Genomic DNA, 20789 nt, shown 5'->3' on the forward strand with positions numbered 1-20789 from the left:
CCCTTGCCGAAGGCCACGGCGCGCCCGACGGCTGTGGCGTGGCCGTCCCAGATCTCGGCCCCTCACGAATCGCTCTGGCTCCACCCCGCCGTTTAAACCTCCCCGGATGCGCGCGCGGCTCGGCGTGTCTGCCCTGAATGGCCATGTGGCCATCGTGGCTCCGCCCTCTAAATTGCCGCCTCCCCGGCCGATGCGTTATTGATCAGATGCTGCAGCCCAGATCGAAGCGAGCGGCCAGGGTCTTGCGCGCCCTTGTATACGCCCTGCCTGCTCCGCCAGCTGCTCCCAGTCACTCTTTTCCCACTCACCCCTTCCACCTCCGTCCAGCATGACACGCCCCTCCACCGAGCTGGACGTGCTACCTGCCGCAAAGGGTTACCATGACATGTCCTCGCGCGAGTTGTCCGCCGCCACTGCTTCGCCCTCGTACGCCTCGGACGATGAGCCCCACGGCCAGAAGGGCGACACCCGCCATGACCGCGCCGACATGAGGCGAATGGGCAAAGTTCAGGAGCTCAAGAGAAACTACCGCCCGCTGTCCGCCATTGCCTTTACCGTCATCTTGCAGGGCACCTGGGAAGTCCTGATGACGGCCACGACGCAGGGCCTGGTGGACGGCGGTCTGTCTGGCTTGATCTGGTCCTACGTGTGGACCTTTTTCGGCTTCAGCTTTGTGATGGCCTCGCTGGCCGAGATGTCTTCGATGTATGTGTTTCAGCGCCTAAGCCACCCCTTGCCAAGACCCCGACTTACATCTGACTTGCGCTGCAGTTGCCCTACAAGCGGTGGTCAGTACCATTGGGTATCCGAGTTTGCCCCTGCCGAGTATCAGCGCGGCTTGAGCTTTTTCACCGGTATGTCTGGACATGTCTGCCGTGCAGCGCCATCAATTGACCGAATGCAGGATGGATGTCGACCATGTCATGGCAGGCTGGAACCGCCTCGGGCCCTTTTCTGGTCGGCACTCTTATTCAGGGCTGCGCCATAGTGGCCTATCCTGACTATGCCGTGGAAAACTGGCACGGAACTCTGATGGTCATCGCCGTCGCCATCATCGTTTGGTTCTTCAACGTATACGGTGCCCATGCCATGCCGATGCTTCAGAACCTGATGCTCATCGTCCACGTCCTTGGATTCCTGACCATCATCATTGTGCTTTGGCTCTTGTCGCCACGCAATACGGCAGAGCGAGTCTTCGTGACGGGCTGGTCCAACGATGGAGGGTGGAACAGCATGGGGCTGAGCTTGATGGTAGGCCAGATCTCAGCCATATATGCCTGCATCTGTAAGCGTTTCCCCTTCTCCCAATTCCTCAACCCTGCTAACCAAAGCAGGCTCCGATGCTGCTGCCCACATGAGCGAGGAGATCTCCGATGCTGGAAGAGTCGTCCCCAAGGCCATGATCTGGAGTTACTTGGTGAACGGCGGCCTCGGCTTCGTCTTTCTCGTCACCTACCTCTTCATGATTACCGACGTGGAGGCATCTTTGGAGGACTGGTACCCACACATATGGGTGGGTGGCCTTGCTCATTTGACTTTCGATTTTGATACTGACACATTTCAAGGTGTTCCGCCAAGCTGTGGACGACGCTGGAGTCATAGGCTTAAACGTCATCCCCACCGTGCTCATCTTCGCCGGCACTGTCTCTTACAACCTTTCGACCTCGCGTCAGACCTGGTCGTTGGCCCGTGACAAGGGCCTCCCGTTCTCCGACTGGATTGCCAAGGTCGATCCCAAGCTCGAAATCCCGACAAACAGTGTCACTGTCACCACTCTGATCACCATAGCCCTTTCGCTCATCAACATTGGCTCCGACGTCGCCTTCAACGCCATCATCTCCCTCAATGTAGTCTCGCTCATGATCACCTACATGACCAGCATTGGCTGCATCCTATGGCGCCGAATCTACCACCCGGAGACGCTGCCGAACTGCCGCTGGAGCTTGGGGAAGTGGGGCGTCCCCGTCAACATCGCTGGCTTCTTGTACAGGCAAGTCTCAATAAATCCACTTCTATTGATCTTCTGCTAACTTCGAAAAGTACGCACGCATTCTTCTGGTGCTTCTGGCCCAACGCGACCCCGACAGATGCCGTCAACTTCAACTGGGCTTCTGTCATGTTCGTCGCAGTCGCCATCTTCTCAACCGCATACTACTATATCAAGGGCAGGCACTCTTACAAGGGCCCCGTTGTGTTGACTGAGGGTTGGAAAGGCGAGTAATTTGTATACTACGGTGAAGGTACTATGAGGTATATGGTAGCTGTCCTAGCAAGGGATTTCTTGAGGGTTCAATCTGCCTGAGACATAGACCGTCTGCGGCTGGACCGTGAGACATCCAAAAACACGGGCAATTGTATACAGAATAGAAGCTTTTTAATTTTTTCTTAGCATGTCTCTTCTTAACCGTTTCGATTTTATTTCTGGGTTGTTGTAAATCCACATAAATTTATCCGGACATAGAGTTCTAGAGCCTACGTACACGGGAACATCGGAAGTCCTGGTGGACCTGTCGGCGGATTAGGGAGATAAGAACGCAGAAGGGCGTTAGGGTTAGGCCTAAAAAGAACTGGAACGCTTATGGGTACCGGAACCACATTTCCAGACGTAGAAGGGTATGTAAGATTCAATTACCTCCGTCAATAGCTCCATGGGCTCACTTGTTCTGCAGCTCCCGACAATCACGCCTTTCCTTGGCCCTCCCCAGGCTCCGTCTTCTCCCTCTTTCCAATCTCTTTGTTCTTCCGCGAACTGCCCTCCAGCCCAGCCAAGATATCCTCGCCCACCTGACCCGAGCTCGGAATGACCATATCGAACGTGTCCCTGATGACAGCATATTGATAATATCCACATCGGGCGATGGGCAGAGTCTTGCGCACGTCCAAAATGCCATCCGTCAGCACGTCATCGGCAATATGCACAGCGACAACCTTCCCGATGACGACATCGACGGTGCCCATGGGCGGGTTCCCAGGCAGCCTCAGGGTGGTATGATATTCGCACTCGAACTTCACGGGGCTCCTCTTGACCATGGGCACGCGGGGCTCGGTCAGCACGGTAGAGTAGTCCTTCTCGAGGCCAGCATGGTCGAACTCGTCGACATCGGGCGGCACCTGCTCAGCCGAGGCGTTGACGGCGTCGCGCAGGTCCCAGGTGGCCAGGCTCCAGGAGAAGCGGCCAGTGGCCTCGACGTTGGCGACCGTGTCCTTGCGGCAGCCCGACGGCGTCTGGTTCGCGCTGAACATGACATACGGCGGGTCGAAGGTCAGATTGTTGAACTGTGAGTAGGGCGCCAGGTTGTGGGCGCCCGCAGGCGAGACGCTGCCGATCCAGCCGATTGGCCGTGGAACTACACAGGCCTGTTTGGTCAGGACAGAGACTGGCACGCGGAAAGGGGAGTATTGGGAGGATGCGGAGGGATTGGCCGGAGGATTGGCAGCTAACCTTGAACGGGTCGTGGGGCAGACCATGGTCGGTCTTGCCGGGCTCGTAGAACATATTGGAGGCTGGCTAGCACTTGCGATAGGAGATGCCCACCTTTTCAGAGCTTCTCCAGTGGCTCGCTGACGGGGCGAGGACAAGCTGCGGACGCCATGTCTGGAGCAGGCGGCTCGGTGGATTTTCAGCACACGGCAGAGGGGAGTGGAGTCCTGGTTTATCAGCATCCAATTGCCGAAGACGCACCCCGGTCGAGCAGTGAAAGCCGGCATGGCAGAGCAGTGGAGCGGGGGTTGTGCCGCCAGAGATTCGGCCCGCGTCCCGATCGGCGCGACCTGGACCCTTCGACCCTTCCCAGTACGTACGTCACTGCCAAAAGTAAAACAATTGGATAATCACCATGCCGTCACCCCCTCGCGCTCTCACTCTCCCCGTCACCTCCCATTGCCCTGGGAATCTACCTGTCCAAACATGGCGTCCGAGGCACCCGTCGACTCCAGCATCTCGGCCCCAACCACTGCCCCACCACACCAACTCCCACCACGGCCCCGGAAAGCACACATCCTGGTCACCGGCGCCTCCTCCGGCCTCGGCCGAGCCTTCTTCGAGCACTTCTCGTCCTTTCCGCCCACCACCCACATCGTCCGCGGCATCGACGCCCGCCCCTACCCCACCCACCCGCAAGCCAGCTCCTGTCCCGTCGGCGCCTGTGGCACCTTCAATCAAGTCGACCTCAGCGCCGAGCCTCTAGTAAAGAAATTCGTGGCCGCCGCCACCCAGTCGCGTTCACACTCGCGCTCGACTTCCAATTCCGTCCCCCTCGCCTCCCCAACCATCTACTACCGTGACCGCCACCATTCCCAAACCCGCTGGCCCGACTCTTCAGAACACATCGACTATGAATCAATCACTGCTCCCAAACCACCGACTCCATCATCCTTAGCCCCTCCATCGGCGCCACAAACACCAACCAAAGAAACAAGAAAAGACTCCTCTCAACCCACTCCGCAAGATGGTGACCCAGCAGCACCAGCCCCGCCACCGCCCTACACCGGCCCCTTCACCCTCATAATCCACAGCGCCGGCATCCGCGGCCTCGTCCCCACGCAAGAGGCCGCCCGCCCCCACGACGTCGCCGGCGCCGAGACCATGGCCGCCATGGACGCCGCCACCATGCGCCGTGCCTTCGAGATCAACACGGTTGCCGCTTTCACCTTGATCAAGGCCCTCGTCCCCACTTTCCGCATGAACTCCTCGCCGGCCGCCGACAAGCCCAAGTTCGTCGTCATGGCCTCGCGCATGGGCAGTGTCGGCTCAAATGGCACCAACGCAGGAGCCTCCAACGTGGCAGGCGGCGGCGGTTACGCATATCGCGCCAGCAAGGCGGCGCTGAACGCCGTCGTGCGCAGCTTCAGTGTCGACGTGCCCGAGGTCGACTTCGCGCTCGTGCACCCGGGCAGGGTGGAGACGAATTTGGTGAGGACCAAGGAAGAGGGGGCGATCGACGTGGACGAAAGTGTCGCGGACGTGCTGAAGCTGATCGACAGGCTTGGTGAAGAAGAAGAGTTGAACTCTGGCTGCTTTGTAGACAGGTTTGGAAACGTCATTCCGTGGTGAATCGACGATACGGTTGGTAGGTACCGACGAGAGAAAAAAGAAGCGTTGCTTTTCTGGTTGTGGTGTGCATGTGCACTTGAAGCAAATGTATGGATACAGATGCGAGGTTTTATACTGTACGATTACTTCCGGATTGAGATTCTAGTATCAACGTATGTAGACTTTTGTGAGTTAGATGTATGTAGATAGATCTTCCTACTCTTACGAACCCCCTGGAGAGACCCCCAACTTCTTGGTTTCGCTAACCATCATCACCAGCACCAACAACAGCTAATATCACCAAATACCAACAACAATCGCCAAGGCTAAATTGACTACCATCCTAACTCTAGCTTCTGACTGCACTCCAATATTGCGCCAGCACCCAAGCTTGCATCGACCTCTAAAAGCCGCCGCAGAGGGCTCATTAATCCATTCCACTAGGGGGAGACGATTGCGATGACTACAATCGGTGATCCCGCAACATCTAAACGCACTACGCTAGCTCTCCGATCCACATCTATTGCAAGCGCCACGGCCGCCGTTTCCTCGTAATCGATGTCCGTCAATCGTGCTGGGCGCACTCAAGCGCTCACAACATACGTGATATCTACCGCAAAGACGGCAATGACGACGACTAGCTACTAGAAGACCATCACGAAGAAGCAACTGCTACGAAAATGCGTGCGTGGACTGCCATAGCTTGTTCGGCATTTCTAGCTTACTCGCCTAATGCTTCGCCGCTCTTGTCGCATGCGAAGAGTGCGACGTCCGCTCACATGGCCACCTATCAAGGCGGAAGAGGGGGGTGAGTGAAGGAATAGCAAGGACGGAGAGAGTGTGTGAGGGAGATAGGGATGACGGCGAGGGCGAGGAGAGCGAGTGAGACTTTAGAAAGGTTGTTGAGGACGATGGGTTTATAGATGGGAGAAGGGGGTGAAGGAAGGCCACGCAGATGGAAGGCTACGACCGCACCTATCTCCAAGTGTAGAACATGATTAGGCAGGAAATGACACCCCGCTCCTCTCAAGAAGACCAACTAAGTACAAGCTCAAGGCCAAGTATGTACATACAACCAACTTTGCCATGCTTGTTCCTCCGGATACGCTCGAGGACATCAACTTACAACCTCAAGGTCAAATGTAGCAATCTACGCCAATTCGTCGCTCCGGCTACAATCTCATGATTAAGTTGTAGCAACATACGATTAGAAGGACGTGGCTTCTCAATGCATGCAACGACCAGTTTTCAACACAGGAATAGCTGCATAATCTAAACAGGCCGGTGGTTCTTCGCATGCCACGCGGTTAGAGGTCGACCACAAGATCAAACACGCACTGCCGAAGAGGTATAGCTTCAGATATGCTGACGGCTCGCACCATTCTGACAGCTACTCCCTTCTGTGTTGCACTTTCTTTACTTTCAGATGGTAGTCGACGAAACTGTCCTTCAACTGCTATTCGTTAGAAGCATTCTAATGACACACAGTGACCTCTATGTGCCTATATATCCACATAAATCAAGCTGTATAATTATTGTAGGGACATCATGCCTGACGCGGGCCGCAGCGCAGGCGGTGTTGATGCCGACATGACAAGCCGAAGCTGGCAGAGCGATTGTCGTTGGATTTGAATGGGTTGGAACACGGGGGAGAAGTCGTGAGAGACCGCTCGACCCGAGGCCGCGCGTCTTTCCAAAGATTCGAGAGCGGTAGGTGAGACGCAGAATATGGAGATAAAAGATGACGGTAAAGACTGAGTTATATAGGGATTTCTACGAACTGGACCATGACAAAACTCAAACATTGTTTAAACAGCCTTCTTACGGGGGCAGTTGAAGCAAACATCTGGAGATATATGCGAGATGTAAAAACCGTGCGAATACATCTAGACGCAGGCTTCAACTGCCCAGGTAAATCGAACGCGCTAGCCCACGTCTTCTGGTTGGATGCACTTGATGGCATGTTCGCCCAAGCACAGAGAAGCAGTAAAATCCATAATTGAACCGAGACCAGCAACATCAAAAGCCATGTGTCTTTACGATGTTCCGATCCGAGAGAATGAGCAGTTAAAATCCAAAAAGAAGCAATACACAAATTCGACAACCCTTGAGGCCGCGCACCCAACTTCTGGCCTCCGCACCTCTTCGATATGTTCAGTAGTCCGACTGCTCGGCTCCTGCGCTATGTTTTTATGAGTTTTCTGAGCGTTTGTGTACGGTGAAGACAGGAACCTAAGCCATGTTGACTGCCAGTGGCCAACGTGGCGGTCGGCTGTAAACGATGCAAAAGCCCGTGAGAGCATGCATGCACATCGTAACTGTGAACTCGAGCAGCTGACTGCGTGCGCTGCCGACCATCGGGCGAGCTGCATATGCTGACGAGCAGTCGCCTCGGACGAAGCAGTCGAATCAAACGCACAAGTGAATCCCGGGAGTGGATCAGTGCTCCAGAAAAGCCAGTAGGAAAAAGCGTAATGAGTAGTGAGCGCCGTCCTAATCGGTCACTCAGTCCCGGTGCCTTACGCTGGTTCCCAGAGCTTGCGTCTGCCGCCACGGAGCGAGCGGGCAATCGGTGGCGGGCGGGCGTACGAATCGGGATCGATGGGCCCCGAAGGCTCGGCGTTCTTGGGCGCAGTAGGGGGGACACGGGGCGTGGGTGTAGCAGAGGGCGCAAAGTTTCCGCGACCACGGTGGCCACCCCTTCCTCCACGTCCACCTCCACGGAGAGCGGGCACGGGGTGAGACCGGCCGAAATCGTTGGGATCGAAGACCTGCTGCTGTCCGGCCTTGGGCTTTGCCGCAGGCGCGCGCTTGAAGACGACTTCATCTTCATCCTCGGACTTATTCTCATTCACCACGATGCCGGCTTCCTGCTCTTCCTTCTTGATCCAAGCCTGCCTGTTCCTGAAGTCGCGTTCCTCACGGCCGATGATGTCACGGATCTGCTCCAGACGCTTGGCACGGACGCTGAAGCGCTGTGCAATCGTCTGCTTCCTCGGGTCGTTGGTGAGCAAGATGAAGGACTCGGGCGAAATATCGGGGTTCTGTTCATGGTGGATGCGCCAGATCACATGGTTGAAGAACGGCTGGAGCGGCACAGGGACCACAGACTTTCTCTTCGGCTCGGCTCTGGCATCCTCATTGGTGCGCGAGTTGTTGCGCGACCTGGATTTGCCGTGCTTGTTCACGGCGGTCTCGATCTTGTATGGGCTGGCGTTCAGAAGACCGGGGCTTGTGGCAGAGTATGCGGAACGGGGAGACTCCGACTCGCCCCCGTGAGAGCTCTCGGAAGCCTTGTCACCGTTGCTACCCAGAGAAGCCAGAGAATTGTTCAGTTCGTCGGCTAGCTCGTCGGCCTCGTCGGCGGACTCGGTCATGGAGAGCAGCGTCTCAGGCAAGAGGAAGCTCTCGACCTCCTCCCAGGCGCGGTAGATCTCGTCGCCGCCCTGCAGTTGTACGAGACCAGCGGTCTGGACTTCGGTGATTGAAGTAACGTCGTCGAGCCACTGAAGGGCTTCCTGGGCGTCGGTGGCCGGCTTGCCGCCAGCCCGCTTGATGCGGTCGATTTGCTCGAGGGCTAAACGGCGGGTCAGACGGCTCAGCCGAGGGCAGCGGAGGACTCACTGTAGAGGGGTACGAAAAGGCGCATGGCGCCGTTGCTGATCCACTTGCGAATGCCATCGCGGGTGCTCTTCTTGACGCCGGCCAGGAAGGCTGTCTCATCGACGATGCAGTTGAATACTTTCCGCGCGGGCGCATCGGGCTTGGGCAGGCGGCCCTGCTGGGGCTGGGCCTGGACCTGCGCGCGGAGCGGAGCGCTTGCGCGCATCGTGGGCGATGCGAGCGGGGGGAGCGTGGGCGCAGACGGCGGCGGCGGCGTTCGCAGGGCTGGTGGTCTTCTTGGTTGGGCGGTGTTGGGGGTCTGGGCAGTTAAGCAGCTGGGCGACGAGGCATCGCCGTGCGGGTTCGGCGCTGCAAGGGCCTAGGGCGAGGCTGGTCTGGAAGGGCTCACGCGGCGACCGAGTCTCACAGCAAGCGCATGTCCGGAGGTGGGCTGGTCAGAAGTCGGAGGCAGTGCGCGGGCGAGGTGCATGTCGGAGCGGGTCGAGGTGTGGCGGGCGTAGGCGCCGTGGGCTGGCGAGCCATGATTTAACCACGGCCGCCGCCCACAGCCCTAAAGCCGGAGTCACTTGGAGGTCTCACTTCACAGCCAGACACGTTGCCCGGCCTCGTCGTTCTAGCCATTGTTATTTCTTCATGCATCCTGCATGGCCCGGCTTCTACGTCCCTGGCCGCCGGCCTGCACGCTGCGTCTCGCCCTCACGCTCTCGCCCTGGCCTCTGCCCGCACCCGCATAGATCGGACCAAGGGTGTGTTGAGGCCTCAAGCCTGACGCCCCTCCTGCATAACCGCGCAATCGCCGGGCGCTCAGAAGCCCTCGACCTCCTCGCGACCCCGGCGCTCCCCTCCCAGGTCGGGCATCCAGCCCTTCGGCCGCTCTCGCCCACGTATGATCAGCCCGTACAGCGCACTCTCAACCTTTTCCACGCATGTCCGCATCACCCCCATCTTCTTGTCCACGTCGCCTGAGAACTTCCGCTCGCCGATGTCCAAGCCCTCGAGATGCGTGCGCAGCTCCCGCATGTCCTCCAGCACATTCCTCTGTGGCGTTTGCGTTGGCGTGTCCACGTCCATCGCATCATCCTTCTGCTCCTTTGCTGCAGGCTGCGGACGGGACTCTCCACCCGGCAGCCCTCCGCTTGTTGCCATTGCTGTGATTGCAAACCTCATGAGCTCGCCCACCATGTCAAAGATGCCCAGGATGTAGTCCTCAGGCGTCAGGAGGATGGCGCCACCCTCGCTGCCCAGCTCTGCCAGTTTCTTGCATGATTCTTCGTACGATATGAGGGACTGGGTCTCGAGGTAATGTTGGAAGCTCAGCGATTCCATGAATTCCTGGTGGCCTCCTGTGATGTTGCGCGAATAGCGATAGGCATCGATGCCCTGCAGGTCTTTGGAGACGGCAGCATACGTCTTCTCGATCGTGTCCCAGTACTGTGCATTCGCTTTCTTTATATTGGGCGGGATCGGCTGTCCGAGCTTGCGCATTCTACACAAACGTCAGTCGAGATGTGCTCCCATTTCCCGCGTCACCTCTGCAGCTGAAGGCGCATTGTTGCGACGGGCTGGCGTACCTCTGGAGTGAGAAGATACTGTCGACGGTTAGCAAGCGCTCATCGCAGGCATGTACTGCGCCGCTCACATCTTCTTGCTTGCAGCGGTAATGTCGCGTGAGGCCTTGATGATGCGCTCGCGACGGTCATGATGCTCGTCCAGTTCGGCGCGGAAGACCTCGAACATGGGCATGAAGGGGGAGGTGCGCTGCTGCTTGCTGGAGTCCTCCATGGCTTCGGTATATGTGCGCTTCTGGCCCATTGAGGTTGTGTGTAGAGGTCGGGCGCCCGTGGCTAGGGTAGGTGCATGGAGGAAGGCGCGATGCGGGCAGCGCGTAAAGCAGGTGCAGCTCGGGCAGTTTTACGCGCCGGCAAGACCTGCCTCTCCTTTTCGTCGCGCTGGCCGTCTCCCGTCAGCGACTGACCCCCGCCGTGCCCGGTCCATCGTCTCTGTCACCATTTGCTGTTTCTTTGGTGCCCCGCCATGGCTCAATTGATCTCCAGTCCTCAATATGTCTTCTCGGCCGCATTCGTCCTTCGCGCTGTCCTGCTTGTCTACGGTCTCTTCCAGGACGCGTATTCACCGATGAAATATACCGACATCGACTACTTCGTCTTCACCGATGCGGCCCGCTTCGTCTCGCAAGGCGCCTCTCCATACAAGCGTGATACCTACCGCTACACCCCGCTGCTTGCTTGGTTTATTTACCCAACCACTTGGTCCCGCCTATGGTTTCACTCGGGCAAGGTCCTCTTTGCCCTCGGTGACATTGTTGCCGGCTGGTTTATTTACCAGATCCTGCGGCGCACTGCCAATATGCCTACCGAAAGAGCAATCAAATTTGCAAGTATCTGGCTTTTGAACCCTATGGTTGCTCAGATAAGCACCAGAGGAAGTTCCGAGGGCCTCCTCGGCGTTATCGTTACCGCTTTACTCTGGGCGGTTGTCCAGAGGCGCATTGTGCTCACTGGGCTCTTACTGGGCCTTGCGGTACATTTCAAGATCTATCCGTTTATTTATGCTGCCTCCATCGTCTGGTGGCTAGACGACGAATACCGTGATCCACCGAAACCGTCGTCACGGTCCGGGCTCTTGGCGTTCTTCAACAGAGCACGCATCACATTGGCCGTTGTCAGCCTTCTAACTTTCATGGCATTGAATGCCATCATGTTCCTCATGTGAGTCTCAGTCGAACCCTACGTTCAATGTCGCTAACACGCAGCCCAGTTATGGAGAGCCTTTCCTCGAGCACACCTTCTTCTACCACCTCATTCGACTCGATCACCGCCACAACTTCTCGCCTTACAACACCATGCTTTACCTCAACTCATCCCCCGTAGCCAAACCAGCTTTGAAACTTGAGTCCTTAGCTTTCATTCCTCAGTTGTTCTTCAGCGCCATCGCTATTCCCTTGGTGCTTGCGAAGAAAGACTTGCCTTCCACAATGCTTGCCCAGACATTTGCCTTCGTTACTTTCAACAAGGTCTGCACGAGCCAGGTAAGCTTTCCGCTTCGACTGTAAGCTGACTTTCGCTCACGGAAACTCATTAATCAGTACTTCTTGTGGTATCTCATCTTCTTGCCCTTCTACCTTCCCACGTCATCCCTTCTTCGAAGCCCTTCCAAGGGAATTGCCGCCCTTGTCTTATGGGTTATTGGACAGGTAGGCCTCCTCTCCTTCCACTACCTCCTAACCATTCACTGATTCTGTTCAGGCGCTCTGGCTACAACAAGGATACCAGTTGGAGTTCTTGGGCAATTCCACTTTCGTTCCCGGCCTTTGGTTCGCCAGTGTGATTTTCTTCCTCATCAACACATGGATTCTCGGCGTTGTTATCACAGACATCGGAAGCGCAAAATCTGCGAGGCTTGTTTCCGGTGTTGGCAAGAAAACTTCTTGACATGCTCATTTTATTTTCAAGCAATCTCCCATTTATGTCAGGGATGATTACTTCAACTACCCATGTAGAAAGGACATAGAGTCCTCGACGGAGCCCAGATACTCAAATGCTGCTATTGTGACGGTAGACGCACCGACTGATGAGATAAGTTCGCAATTAAGGGACTTCTTATTGTCTATTAGGAGATGGTATTTCATTTTCGTGCACTAGGAACGAACATATATTTTGGATGTAGGCGGACAAGGTATTGTATCGTTGCACACATAACAATATCCGTCCGCGCATCGTCCGCATCGCGAGGCTTCCTTCGAAACCTCGGTCTCACCACCAGTACACTTTCAATTCCTTCTTCAATAGTACACAGTTGTTCAGCCAACCAAGCAAACAGTAGCAAAGTGTCCCCACCAGACCCTCGTTGGATTATTTCTGCCCGTTTTTGAGCCACGAGAAGGCCGAAGCGCCTCCGATTGGGTTTGTAGACCGAGGCTTGCTTCCATCCCTTGTGGATCCGCTCATCTTGGACAGGTCAGTCGATATGGTTCTCTTCGGCTGCTGCTGTTGCTGCTGCTGTTGCGTATCTGCACCGGCCGTAGACACGGAAGAAACACTTGTCACGCGGCGGCGACCCTCATCGAAAAAGCGCGACTGACTAGTGGGAGTAGTCACAGAAGCAGGGCCCTGCGACATTGATGGAGTGCGGGATGAAGTGCGAATGGGCTTGAGGACCTTGATTCCGGTATCACGGCGCTGGTACGTATCGTTGCTTGGCACTTTGCTTGCGCCAGCCCAGTCCATGGACTCCGACCTCTCGGCTGTGCGCCGCCAGTTACTCCAGATGGCAGGGGAAGATCCTGAACGAGAAAGGCCGGGACCTGAGGACTCTCCTTCTGAGGGTTCTTTGGCATCGTTCCGGATGCTCGGGCCCCAGGCTGGTCGTTCGAGACTCCTACGATCGCTTTGGGAGGTATTTCCGTCATCAGAGGATGGAACAGTGACATTTCGGTCGCTGTCGGATCCAGGGGGCACAGGCGACACGGACACTGCCTTGAGTCCCTCCAGAGTCTGAGGCATGGGCCTTTCCCCAACAGCTGCATGGTTTGTTGCAGGCTCTTGGTACGTATCCTGGTATTTGTCTTGCTCATCCGGCCTAATCCATGGAGAGCTGCTGACTTGGAGCGTTTTGAATGCGTGGTCATCTTCAGGACGTACCAATGGTACGGAAAGCTTGCTCCTGTCGTCATCAAACAAGGTCAGTGTGTTTGACGACAGCAGAATGTCTGCATTATGTGACCGCAGCAAGTCACTACCAAGGAAAACCTTGACAGCCTTTGACTCTTTTTCCGATGCCTGAGACTCTACAACGGTGAAGTCAACGGTCAGCGAGGGAAGTTGAGGTGTAGGGCTACCGGAACGAGACGAAGCAGGATATGGTATCGCTTCGGGCAGATAAAGCTCGAGTTTGATTTTGCGAACACCATCCTCAGAGTACCTAATCTCTGACTGGAAGCCCAGCTTGGTGATCAGGGCCAGATCCAAACACGAGGTGTAGGATCCAGTGCACACAGCTGCATAGAGGAGCGAGTCATGCTTGAAGTTTCGATTGAGCCAGCAACGGATAATAGCCGGCACCGAGCCCAGGATGAACAAGCCGGGGGCAAGGCGTGGAACCTCCAGCGTCGGGGCGCCAACAGGAAAGGTAGAGTCAAGACCTAGGCTGTTGGCACGACCAGAAGTGGCTGAATGTACGGATGCAGCAGCGGAACTTTGGCGTCCATCCGACTTGTGGGAGAAACTCCGCTCAGTCATTGGGTGGCCACCAAGGCTGCTTCCGGTCCGCGGTATCAGGTCCATGGACGAGCGGGACGCGTGAGACCAGTGGCCCTGATTAGCTGTTTCATCAAAGCGGACACTGTTGGCGCGTGAAGTTGTCCCAAGACGCCTAGGCTCTTCGTCCGCATCTAGATGTAGGCTAGACAGCAGATTAGTCGACTGGTCGTCAAAGCTGGAGAAAGCGTCGGCGGTAGGCTGCTGCAAAGGCACTGGAGAAATGTTAGCTATATGCTGGGGCTTGGCTGAATTTTATGTTTGACCTTGCTGCGGAGTGCCGCCCAGGACACTCGGAAAAGGCGAGGAAGCGCCCCAGACAGACTTCACGCGGGCGTCCTCATCCTGCCTCCTCTCCAGGCGGGCGAGCCGGTCAGCGTGATCGGTCTGGGTCTGCTGGACGCGCAACATCTCGGAATGGATGCGCCAGAGATCGTCGCGTGGAGTGAAGGAGACGCTCTGAGGATCCATCACAGAGAACATGCAGTTCCTACGCCAGCCGTCAAACAGCAGTATAGGTCCGAAGCGAACAGAATGCAACCATCACCCAACGGGGCAGCCTAGCACCTCTCCGCTCCTCTCCTCCGTCACCAGTGTCCCAGCGGACGGCGCAGCCGCCAGCGACCCAAGCTATGTGGCCTCGCTTGTGTCAACAGTGCTGGTATCACGCTGAGTAATGGTACTGTTTATCGGTGACGAGGGCCGCGGAGCCAGACCGTTGTCGGAGAGCAAGGGGAAGCGGACGGATGTCGTAGCAGATGCGCGGTCAGCGGGCGGTAGAATGTTGGAGCTGAGGCTCAAGGCGCGTCGTAGCGTGAAGAGCGCGGCGGAGCGAGGCCGACGGTGACGGTGGCAGCGAGGGATGGGCGGCAGGCGTTGATAATAGCAAGCGGCACGGGCGAGGCAACGACAGGCAACAGGGGAGTGGACGGCTACAAGAGCGGATGCGTTGGATTTCGTACAAGCCGAGCACAGCGAAGGGAAGGCCGCGGAAGCTGGAGGCGTTGGCGTGAAGCCGATGTTTAGGTAGCTGAGGTTGGAGGTTCGAGCAGAGGCCGGGCCGCCCGTGCAGATCAGGCAGGCGGGCGTCACTTTAGTGGAAAGCAGCTGCCTGTTGTCACGTCCAAACACGCTAGCACTCGCTCACTGGTTTGCCACCCTTGCGCAAGCATAAGACAATAAATAATCCAGTCTAAATGCTATCTATTTTCTGCCCTCGATACAAACGCGTTTCGCGATTGTGGCTCATGCAGCGACACAACCGAACAACCCGAAGTGCGGCACAGCACAGGGCTAAAGCCTACTCCACCCGTCCGCATCGTTCCACGCAGGGAGCGCAAAAGGAATGTGTTGCGGCAGCTGCTCCGGATAAGCCGAAGCAATCAAGCTCATTAGCTCGTCGATGAGTATTTTGTATGCTTTTGGCGTCAAATGCAACCCTGAGCATTCCACACTTGTGAGCCAAAGCCAACAGCGGCGTTATCGGACATGACTCACCGTCGTACATGAGCTCCTCTATCAGCTTGTTTCTCTCGACGCTTCTGCAGCCAGGCAGCGGCTCGCCCGCAACCCAGCCGGCTCGAGCCATTAGGATGGACCACAGGTCCAATACTGGCAGATTCAATTCCTCGCCTACTTTGCGTGCTGCATTGGCGTACTTCCTGGTGTGTTCGGCAGTGCGCTGAAGGCCGTTGTGGCCCTTCATGATGTCAACCGGCTCCATCCGGCGTTCATCGACAGGTGTAGGCGTGATTATAATCAGACGCGGGCTGTGTGCCTTGACACAAGCATGCGTGCATATTTCCCGAAGGTTCTGCATGTACCTCTCCAAACTGACGTGCTGCTTGCTGCTGCTTCCCTCGACACAGGCGTCGTTGGCGCCAAAGAAGACGGTCTGATGAGTTGTGGTCAGAAGAGTGGGCGGCACGGCGGGGCGTTGGGACTACCATTATCCGGACTTTTGCCTCATCGGGAGAAGGCATGAAGCGTGGGAGGACCTTCAATGCCTTCTCGGTGTTGTAGCCATTGAAACCACGGTTCACCACATCGAGTCTGCGGGCATAGGCTGCTCGGCCATCAGCATGTGCTTCGTCGGAGGCGGCGAGGGCTCCAACGCACCCTGCTGCAGGGGTGCAGCGAAGCCAAAGCCGTCGTTTTCACCGGAAGCCTGGGTGATGGAGTCTTGGGAGGCGGTCAGCGCGCGCTTACATCACCGGCGTGTACAGTGTGGCATGTACCAACCTCCGAAGAGCAGTATCTGCTCATACAACGCAACCTGCCCCGCCGATGGTCAGCGTGGGCGCACGCACGCGATTCGCTCAAGGGTGCTGACCATGACTCGGACGGTGTGCGGGCCGCAGCAAATCCTGCTTCAAATGCTGATCTATCCAGGCCGACGATGGGGGACGCGGAGAGCCAAGTTGTCGCATGACAGACTTTAGGTAGGGTGGAGGGGATGGGGCGTGCGCGCAGCCGGTGCAAGAAACGCCGAAGGAGCGCGGAGCTTGGGTCGTGGCGCGGGGCGGACACGGCGATAGCACGCAGCCGCGATAGCCAGCGCCGTGGACGAGAGCCTCGCAGATGAAACATGGCGTCAGCGCGCAATACGGAGGGCGGTCAGCTGCCCGCGCGCTGGACGCGCCGCGCATCGGTTCGGCTGGCTGTACGATGGGTCGGGGTCTGCTCGATGAACCGGCGTCGCGTGGGGCTCTAGTGCTCTATTGTTGGCCCTGCCCATGGTCCCCGCCTGGTCCCTTTTGACCGACTGGCGCCGCTCATTCGCCAGGCTGCTGCCAACTCGCCGGGGCGCGTGCACACCGCGATGACCACATCTGCGTCGGTCATGCCCGCATCCTTGTGGAGATCCTCTTGTCGCTCTGAGTATTAGCTCCCCATTGTCCTCGCGCCTGCCCTCTGCCCAAACCCCTCCTCCTGCCACATGCGAACAAAGCGGGCCGCCCGCGTGAACCACAGGCAACATGCCCAAGTCCGTTTCCTCCTTCTACGACAACGCCGTCGGCTCTGACGACGAGCCGTCGGGCGAGCACGACACTCTGCTTGACCACTCTGGCTACCTGGATGGCAGCGACAGCAGGCACCCGACCGGGCCTCCGTCGCCGAAAGCAACCCGCTCCACGCTGCGCGCCGCCCGTTTCTCCGAAGTCAACCTGCACGACCGCCTGCATCCTCACCGCGCTGCCGACGAGAGCTCCAGTCTCTTGGGCAACAGAGACCACCGCGCCTACCATACCACGGGCCCTGGCACTCCCCGTCCCCTGCATGGCCGCCAGGGCAGCGGCAGCGTGCGTCGCCCACACCACCAGAGCCGCCGCCAGTCTTTCAGCAACCGGCTCGTGGCTGCGCTTGGCCAGGAGCAGCGTGAGGTTCTTGGTGAGTGCGCCCTCCCTTCGCCGCTCCCTGCAATATTGACTGGCTTGGAGCAGCGAACGAGCTCGCTGAGTCGAGGCACTCCGTCTTCCGTGATGACCGGGTATGGTACGATCAATTTACCTCGACCGATTGGGTGCATGACAGCATTGCCGATGCCTACCGTGTGAAGGCCCTGCGCAGCCGCAAAGACATCCGGGGCCGGCTGGCGGCATGGTTTGATGGCGCCCAGGGCTGGATACTGGTAGCTATTATCGGCGTCTTGACTGCCTTGGTTGCCTTTGTTGTGAACACCTCTGAAAGGACCCTGTTCGACTACAAACACGGCTACTGCAGTGTCCGCTGGTACTACAGTCAAAAGCAATGCTGCACTGGTGCTTCTACTTGCGATCAGTGGAAAACCTGGTCCAACGTCATTCTCAACGAGAGGGTTGATGACATTTGGATTGAATACTCGGTCTTCATCCTCTTCGCTGTTGGGTTGGCCCTGCTTTCGTGCCTCCTCACGCTCACCACCAAAACGGTCATCCCCTCGAGATTCAACCTAACAACACTTGACGAGAATCTGGCCGCCGACACTCCCCTTATCCGGGACGAAGATGGCAACAAGCTCAACGCGAATCCACAAGAGGTTTTGGAGAAATCTGGAACCCGCCCGCCGATGGTCTACTACTCTGCCGCCGGCAGTGGCGTTGCCGAGGTCAGGGTCATTCTCAGCGGCTTCGTTCTTCACGGTTATCTGGGCTTCCGGACTCTTGTAATCAAAACCGTTGGCCTGATCCTCAGTGTGGCTTCTGGTCTCAGTTTGGGCAAAGAAGGGCCGTATGTCCACATTGCAACGTGCATTGGTAACATTGCTTGCCGTCTTTTCGCCAAGTACAACCACAATGATGCCAAGAGACGAGAGGTTCTCAGCGCGAGTGCTGCAAGTGGTGTTGCGGTGGCCTTCGGTGCGCCTATTGGTGGTGTTCTCTTTAGTCTGGAGGAAGTCAGCTATTACTTTCCACCGAAGACCTTGTTCAGGACCTTTTTCTGCTGTATAGTAAGTACATTGCTGTCTTGTAGCCACAAGACTGAATGTTGGTGCTAATGATCTCTCACAGGCCGCCGCTCTTTCCTTGAAGTTCTTGAACCCCTACGGCACGGGCAAAATTGTCCTGTTCGAAGTGCGCTACCTTTCGGACTGGCACTTCTTTGAGCTAATCGCCTACGTGATGGTTGGCGTCATTGGAGGTGTCTTGGGTGCTCTCTTCATCAAGGCGTCAAAGCTGTGGGCACAAACTTTCCGTCGGATCCCCATCATCAAAAGGAGTCCCATCCTAGAAGTATTTCTTGTTGCCCTCCTTACCGGAGTTGTAAGCTTCTGGAACAGGTACACCAAGCTTCCGGTTGCGGAGCTGCTATTTGAGCTGGCCAGTCCTTGCGATACCTTTACCGAAGAGGGGACCGGACTCTGTGCAACAAACGAGAGGATTCCTGAGATTATTTGGTACCTGTTCATCGCATTCGTCATCAAGTCTTTGTTGACCATCATCACTTTTGGTATCAAACTTCCCGCTGGCATCTACGTACCGTCCATGGTGGTTGGTGGCCTGATGGGTCGCATGGTCGGACACATTGTGCAATATCTGGCTCTCAACTATTCCTCCACCGGTCTATTCGGGACATGCCACAAGGACGACAATCCGGAAGCATGCGTTGTTCCGGGTGTTTACGCCATGGTTGCCGCCGGAGCTACTATGTGCGGAGTAACAAGACTTTCCGTCACTCTGGCAGTCATTCTTTTTGAGCTGACCGGAAGTCTCAACCACGTCCTGCCCTTCTCTCTTGGTGTGCTGGTGTCCAAATGGGTGGCAGACGCGATTGAGCCGTTGAGTATTTACGACCTACTTACGGACATGAACTCTTACCCCTTCTTGGACAACAAGATTCGCCCGGTGTTCACGTCACAACTGGGGGACATCACTCCGCGCGTTCGCGAAGAACGTCTGATTGATATTACCAACTCTCCGCTTGTGGCTGCACAGCATCTGCGTTACCAGCTGCAGCACCTCCATATGGGAGGTGAGCTAGATGGTGGTCTGCCCATTATCAGAGATGGTATCCTCGTTGGCCTTATTCCTGCACCGGATCTAGAGTTCGCGTTGGACAAGCTTCAAAATGAGGAGAACACCTTATGCTTGATGTCTCCTGAGGTTGGGTGGAATGCGCGCGAACAGCCGTCGGATGAGCAAGAGGAAGATCCGACGGATTTCACCCCCTTTATTGATCCGGTAAGCCTTGTACACGCTCAGGTAATTGAAACTCTAGCTGACAAGTACATAGTCCCCAGTTTCCTTGGAATACCGCTCGCCCATGGATTTAGTCTACGAGTGTTTCGTCAAGCTCGGTCTTCGCTATATCTGCGTGCTCCGCGACGGCCGCTATGCTGGCCTTGTGCACAAGAAGGCTTTCGTCAAATACATGAAGGAGCTTGAAGCAGGTGAAGCCGGTCATTGATGAAGGGCTTGTTCATCTAGGCTTTCTTACTCTCTCCCCCCTCTTCGTATCTTTGGTCCATTGCGAATGTCTCTCTCCAAAAGTCAGTGCGACCGCCAAAAAACAACACTCCTGATGGCTGCTCGGTTGCATATCCTATTGTTCGTTTCTTTCCTAGAAGTATTGCATATAGTTCGGTGTTTTATCGGGTCTCCCTAAACCCCTTTCCGGGGCATGATTCGTCTTTTGACTGGGAAATTTGGATTCTCAGGGTAACATTGGCCCCCGCTTTGTTCACGTTCTCGAACGTTCTATACATTGATCCTTGTTTTTGTTCTGTCACGATTGTTGTATATGAGGTCATGATGGGAGGTCAGCAGTCTTGGTCATCTGCTTGAAATTCCAGGGTCTCGACTTGGGTCGACGCGTACTGCGACATGTCCTTGTTTGCGATCTGCATCTGAAGCGAGAGAGAGAGAGATTCTGATTTTAGATCAAAGTGCCAGCTTGTGCTTTAGATAGACATGAGGAGATAAACAGTACGATCCCTCGCAAGAGGCCGAAACAGATGATGAATTACGCAGAAATTAGTGCAGCTACTTCTACGTGCATGCTTCGAATAAGTTGGAATGCTGAGCCACAAACGAACCCAAGGCGGGATTTCTCTCTGCAGTACTGCACGCTGAATATCACAACAATGCCAAGATAGTTGAAGCACTTGTCCCAATGCTCTCGTTCCAACGCATCCTGATGTAGATGGCCGCCCAATGCCCGTCCATTATAGGTTCTCATAGACACGGTCATGCGTGATCATACTTAATGAGGAACTATACTCGTCTTATATACCTCATCGACGCTACTATCTAGACGGCCTTGTAGAATTCTCTCATGATATCTACGTCCGGCTGGTCAACTTGACTACCAACAGGTCGTGAAGGATAAAGGTAAGTGTTTTAGATACGACTATGTATTCTTTTTGTCACAATACTCGG

The 20789-nt window shown here is 56.2% G+C and overlaps 8 protein-coding genes across 8 annotated transcripts; 4 read left to right on the forward strand and 4 right to left on the reverse strand.

Moving 5' to 3' along the window:
- Nucleotides 1–328: 328 nt before the first annotated feature.
- SLS55_002396 (uncharacterized protein) lies at nucleotides 329–2221 on the forward strand (the record flags this gene model as incomplete). The annotated part of the gene is made up of 6 exons (XM_066773878.1): nucleotides 329–705; nucleotides 772–854; nucleotides 905–1285; nucleotides 1335–1513; nucleotides 1566–1984; nucleotides 2041–2221. The coding sequence occupies 6 exons, from the start codon at nucleotides 329–331 to the stop codon at nucleotides 2219–2221; spliced, it is 1620 nt and encodes a 539-aa protein (XP_066636445.1).
- Nucleotides 2222–2679: 458 nt separating this feature from the next.
- SLS55_002397 (uncharacterized protein) lies at nucleotides 2680–3496 on the reverse strand (the record flags this gene model as incomplete). The annotated part of the gene is made up of 2 exons (XM_066773879.1): nucleotides 2680–3357; nucleotides 3443–3496. 2 exons carry the CDS (start codon nucleotides 3494–3496, stop codon nucleotides 2680–2682), a joined length of 732 nt encoding a protein of 243 aa, XP_066636446.1.
- A 411-nt stretch (nucleotides 3497–3907) lies between these two features.
- On the forward strand, nucleotides 3908–5053 carry SLS55_002398 (uncharacterized protein; the record flags this gene model as incomplete). The annotated part of the gene is made up of 2 exons (XM_066773880.1): nucleotides 3908–3912; nucleotides 3937–5053. The coding sequence occupies 2 exons, from the start codon at nucleotides 3908–3910 to the stop codon at nucleotides 5051–5053; spliced, it is 1122 nt and encodes a 373-aa protein (XP_066636447.1).
- A 2498-nt stretch (nucleotides 5054–7551) lies between these two features.
- Nucleotides 7552–8861, reverse strand: SLS55_002399 (uncharacterized protein; the record flags this gene model as incomplete). The annotated part of the gene is made up of 2 exons (XM_066773881.1): nucleotides 7552–8609; nucleotides 8657–8861. The coding sequence occupies 2 exons, from the start codon at nucleotides 8859–8861 to the stop codon at nucleotides 7552–7554; spliced, it is 1263 nt and encodes a 420-aa protein (XP_066636448.1).
- A 599-nt stretch (nucleotides 8862–9460) lies between these two features.
- SLS55_002400 (uncharacterized protein) lies at nucleotides 9461–10468 on the reverse strand (the record flags this gene model as incomplete). The annotated part of the gene is made up of 3 exons (XM_066773882.1): nucleotides 9461–10142; nucleotides 10228–10245; nucleotides 10296–10468. 3 exons carry the CDS (start codon nucleotides 10466–10468, stop codon nucleotides 9461–9463), a joined length of 873 nt encoding a protein of 290 aa, XP_066636449.1.
- A 222-nt stretch (nucleotides 10469–10690) lies between these two features.
- Nucleotides 10691–12108, forward strand: GPI14 (GPI mannosyltransferase 1; the record flags this gene model as incomplete). Its single annotated transcript, XM_066773883.1, has 3 exons — nucleotides 10691–11385; nucleotides 11435–11705; nucleotides 11923–12108. The coding sequence occupies 3 exons, from the start codon at nucleotides 10691–10693 to the stop codon at nucleotides 12106–12108; spliced, it is 1152 nt and encodes a 383-aa protein (XP_066636450.1).
- Nucleotides 12109–12528: 420 nt separating this feature from the next.
- On the reverse strand, nucleotides 12529–16267 carry SLS55_002402 (uncharacterized protein; the record flags this gene model as incomplete). The annotated part of the gene is made up of 5 exons (XM_066773884.1): nucleotides 12529–14147; nucleotides 14199–14422; nucleotides 15438–15826; nucleotides 15891–15984; nucleotides 16242–16267. 5 exons carry the CDS (start codon nucleotides 16265–16267, stop codon nucleotides 12529–12531), a joined length of 2352 nt encoding a protein of 783 aa, XP_066636451.1.
- A 643-nt stretch (nucleotides 16268–16910) lies between these two features.
- SLS55_002403 (uncharacterized protein) lies at nucleotides 16911–19818 on the forward strand (the record flags this gene model as incomplete). The annotated part of the gene is made up of 5 exons (XM_066773885.1): nucleotides 16911–17234; nucleotides 17304–17322; nucleotides 17376–18361; nucleotides 18423–19592; nucleotides 19645–19818. 5 exons carry the CDS (start codon nucleotides 16911–16913, stop codon nucleotides 19816–19818), a joined length of 2673 nt encoding a protein of 890 aa, XP_066636452.1.
- Nucleotides 19819–20789: the final 971 nt, after the last annotated feature.

This window comes from Diplodia seriata (assembly GCF_021436955.1).
Source record: "Diplodia seriata strain FDS-637 chromosome Unknown scaffold_2, whole genome shotgun sequence".
Taxonomy (NCBI): domain Eukaryota; kingdom Fungi; phylum Ascomycota; class Dothideomycetes; order Botryosphaeriales; family Botryosphaeriaceae; genus Diplodia; species Diplodia seriata.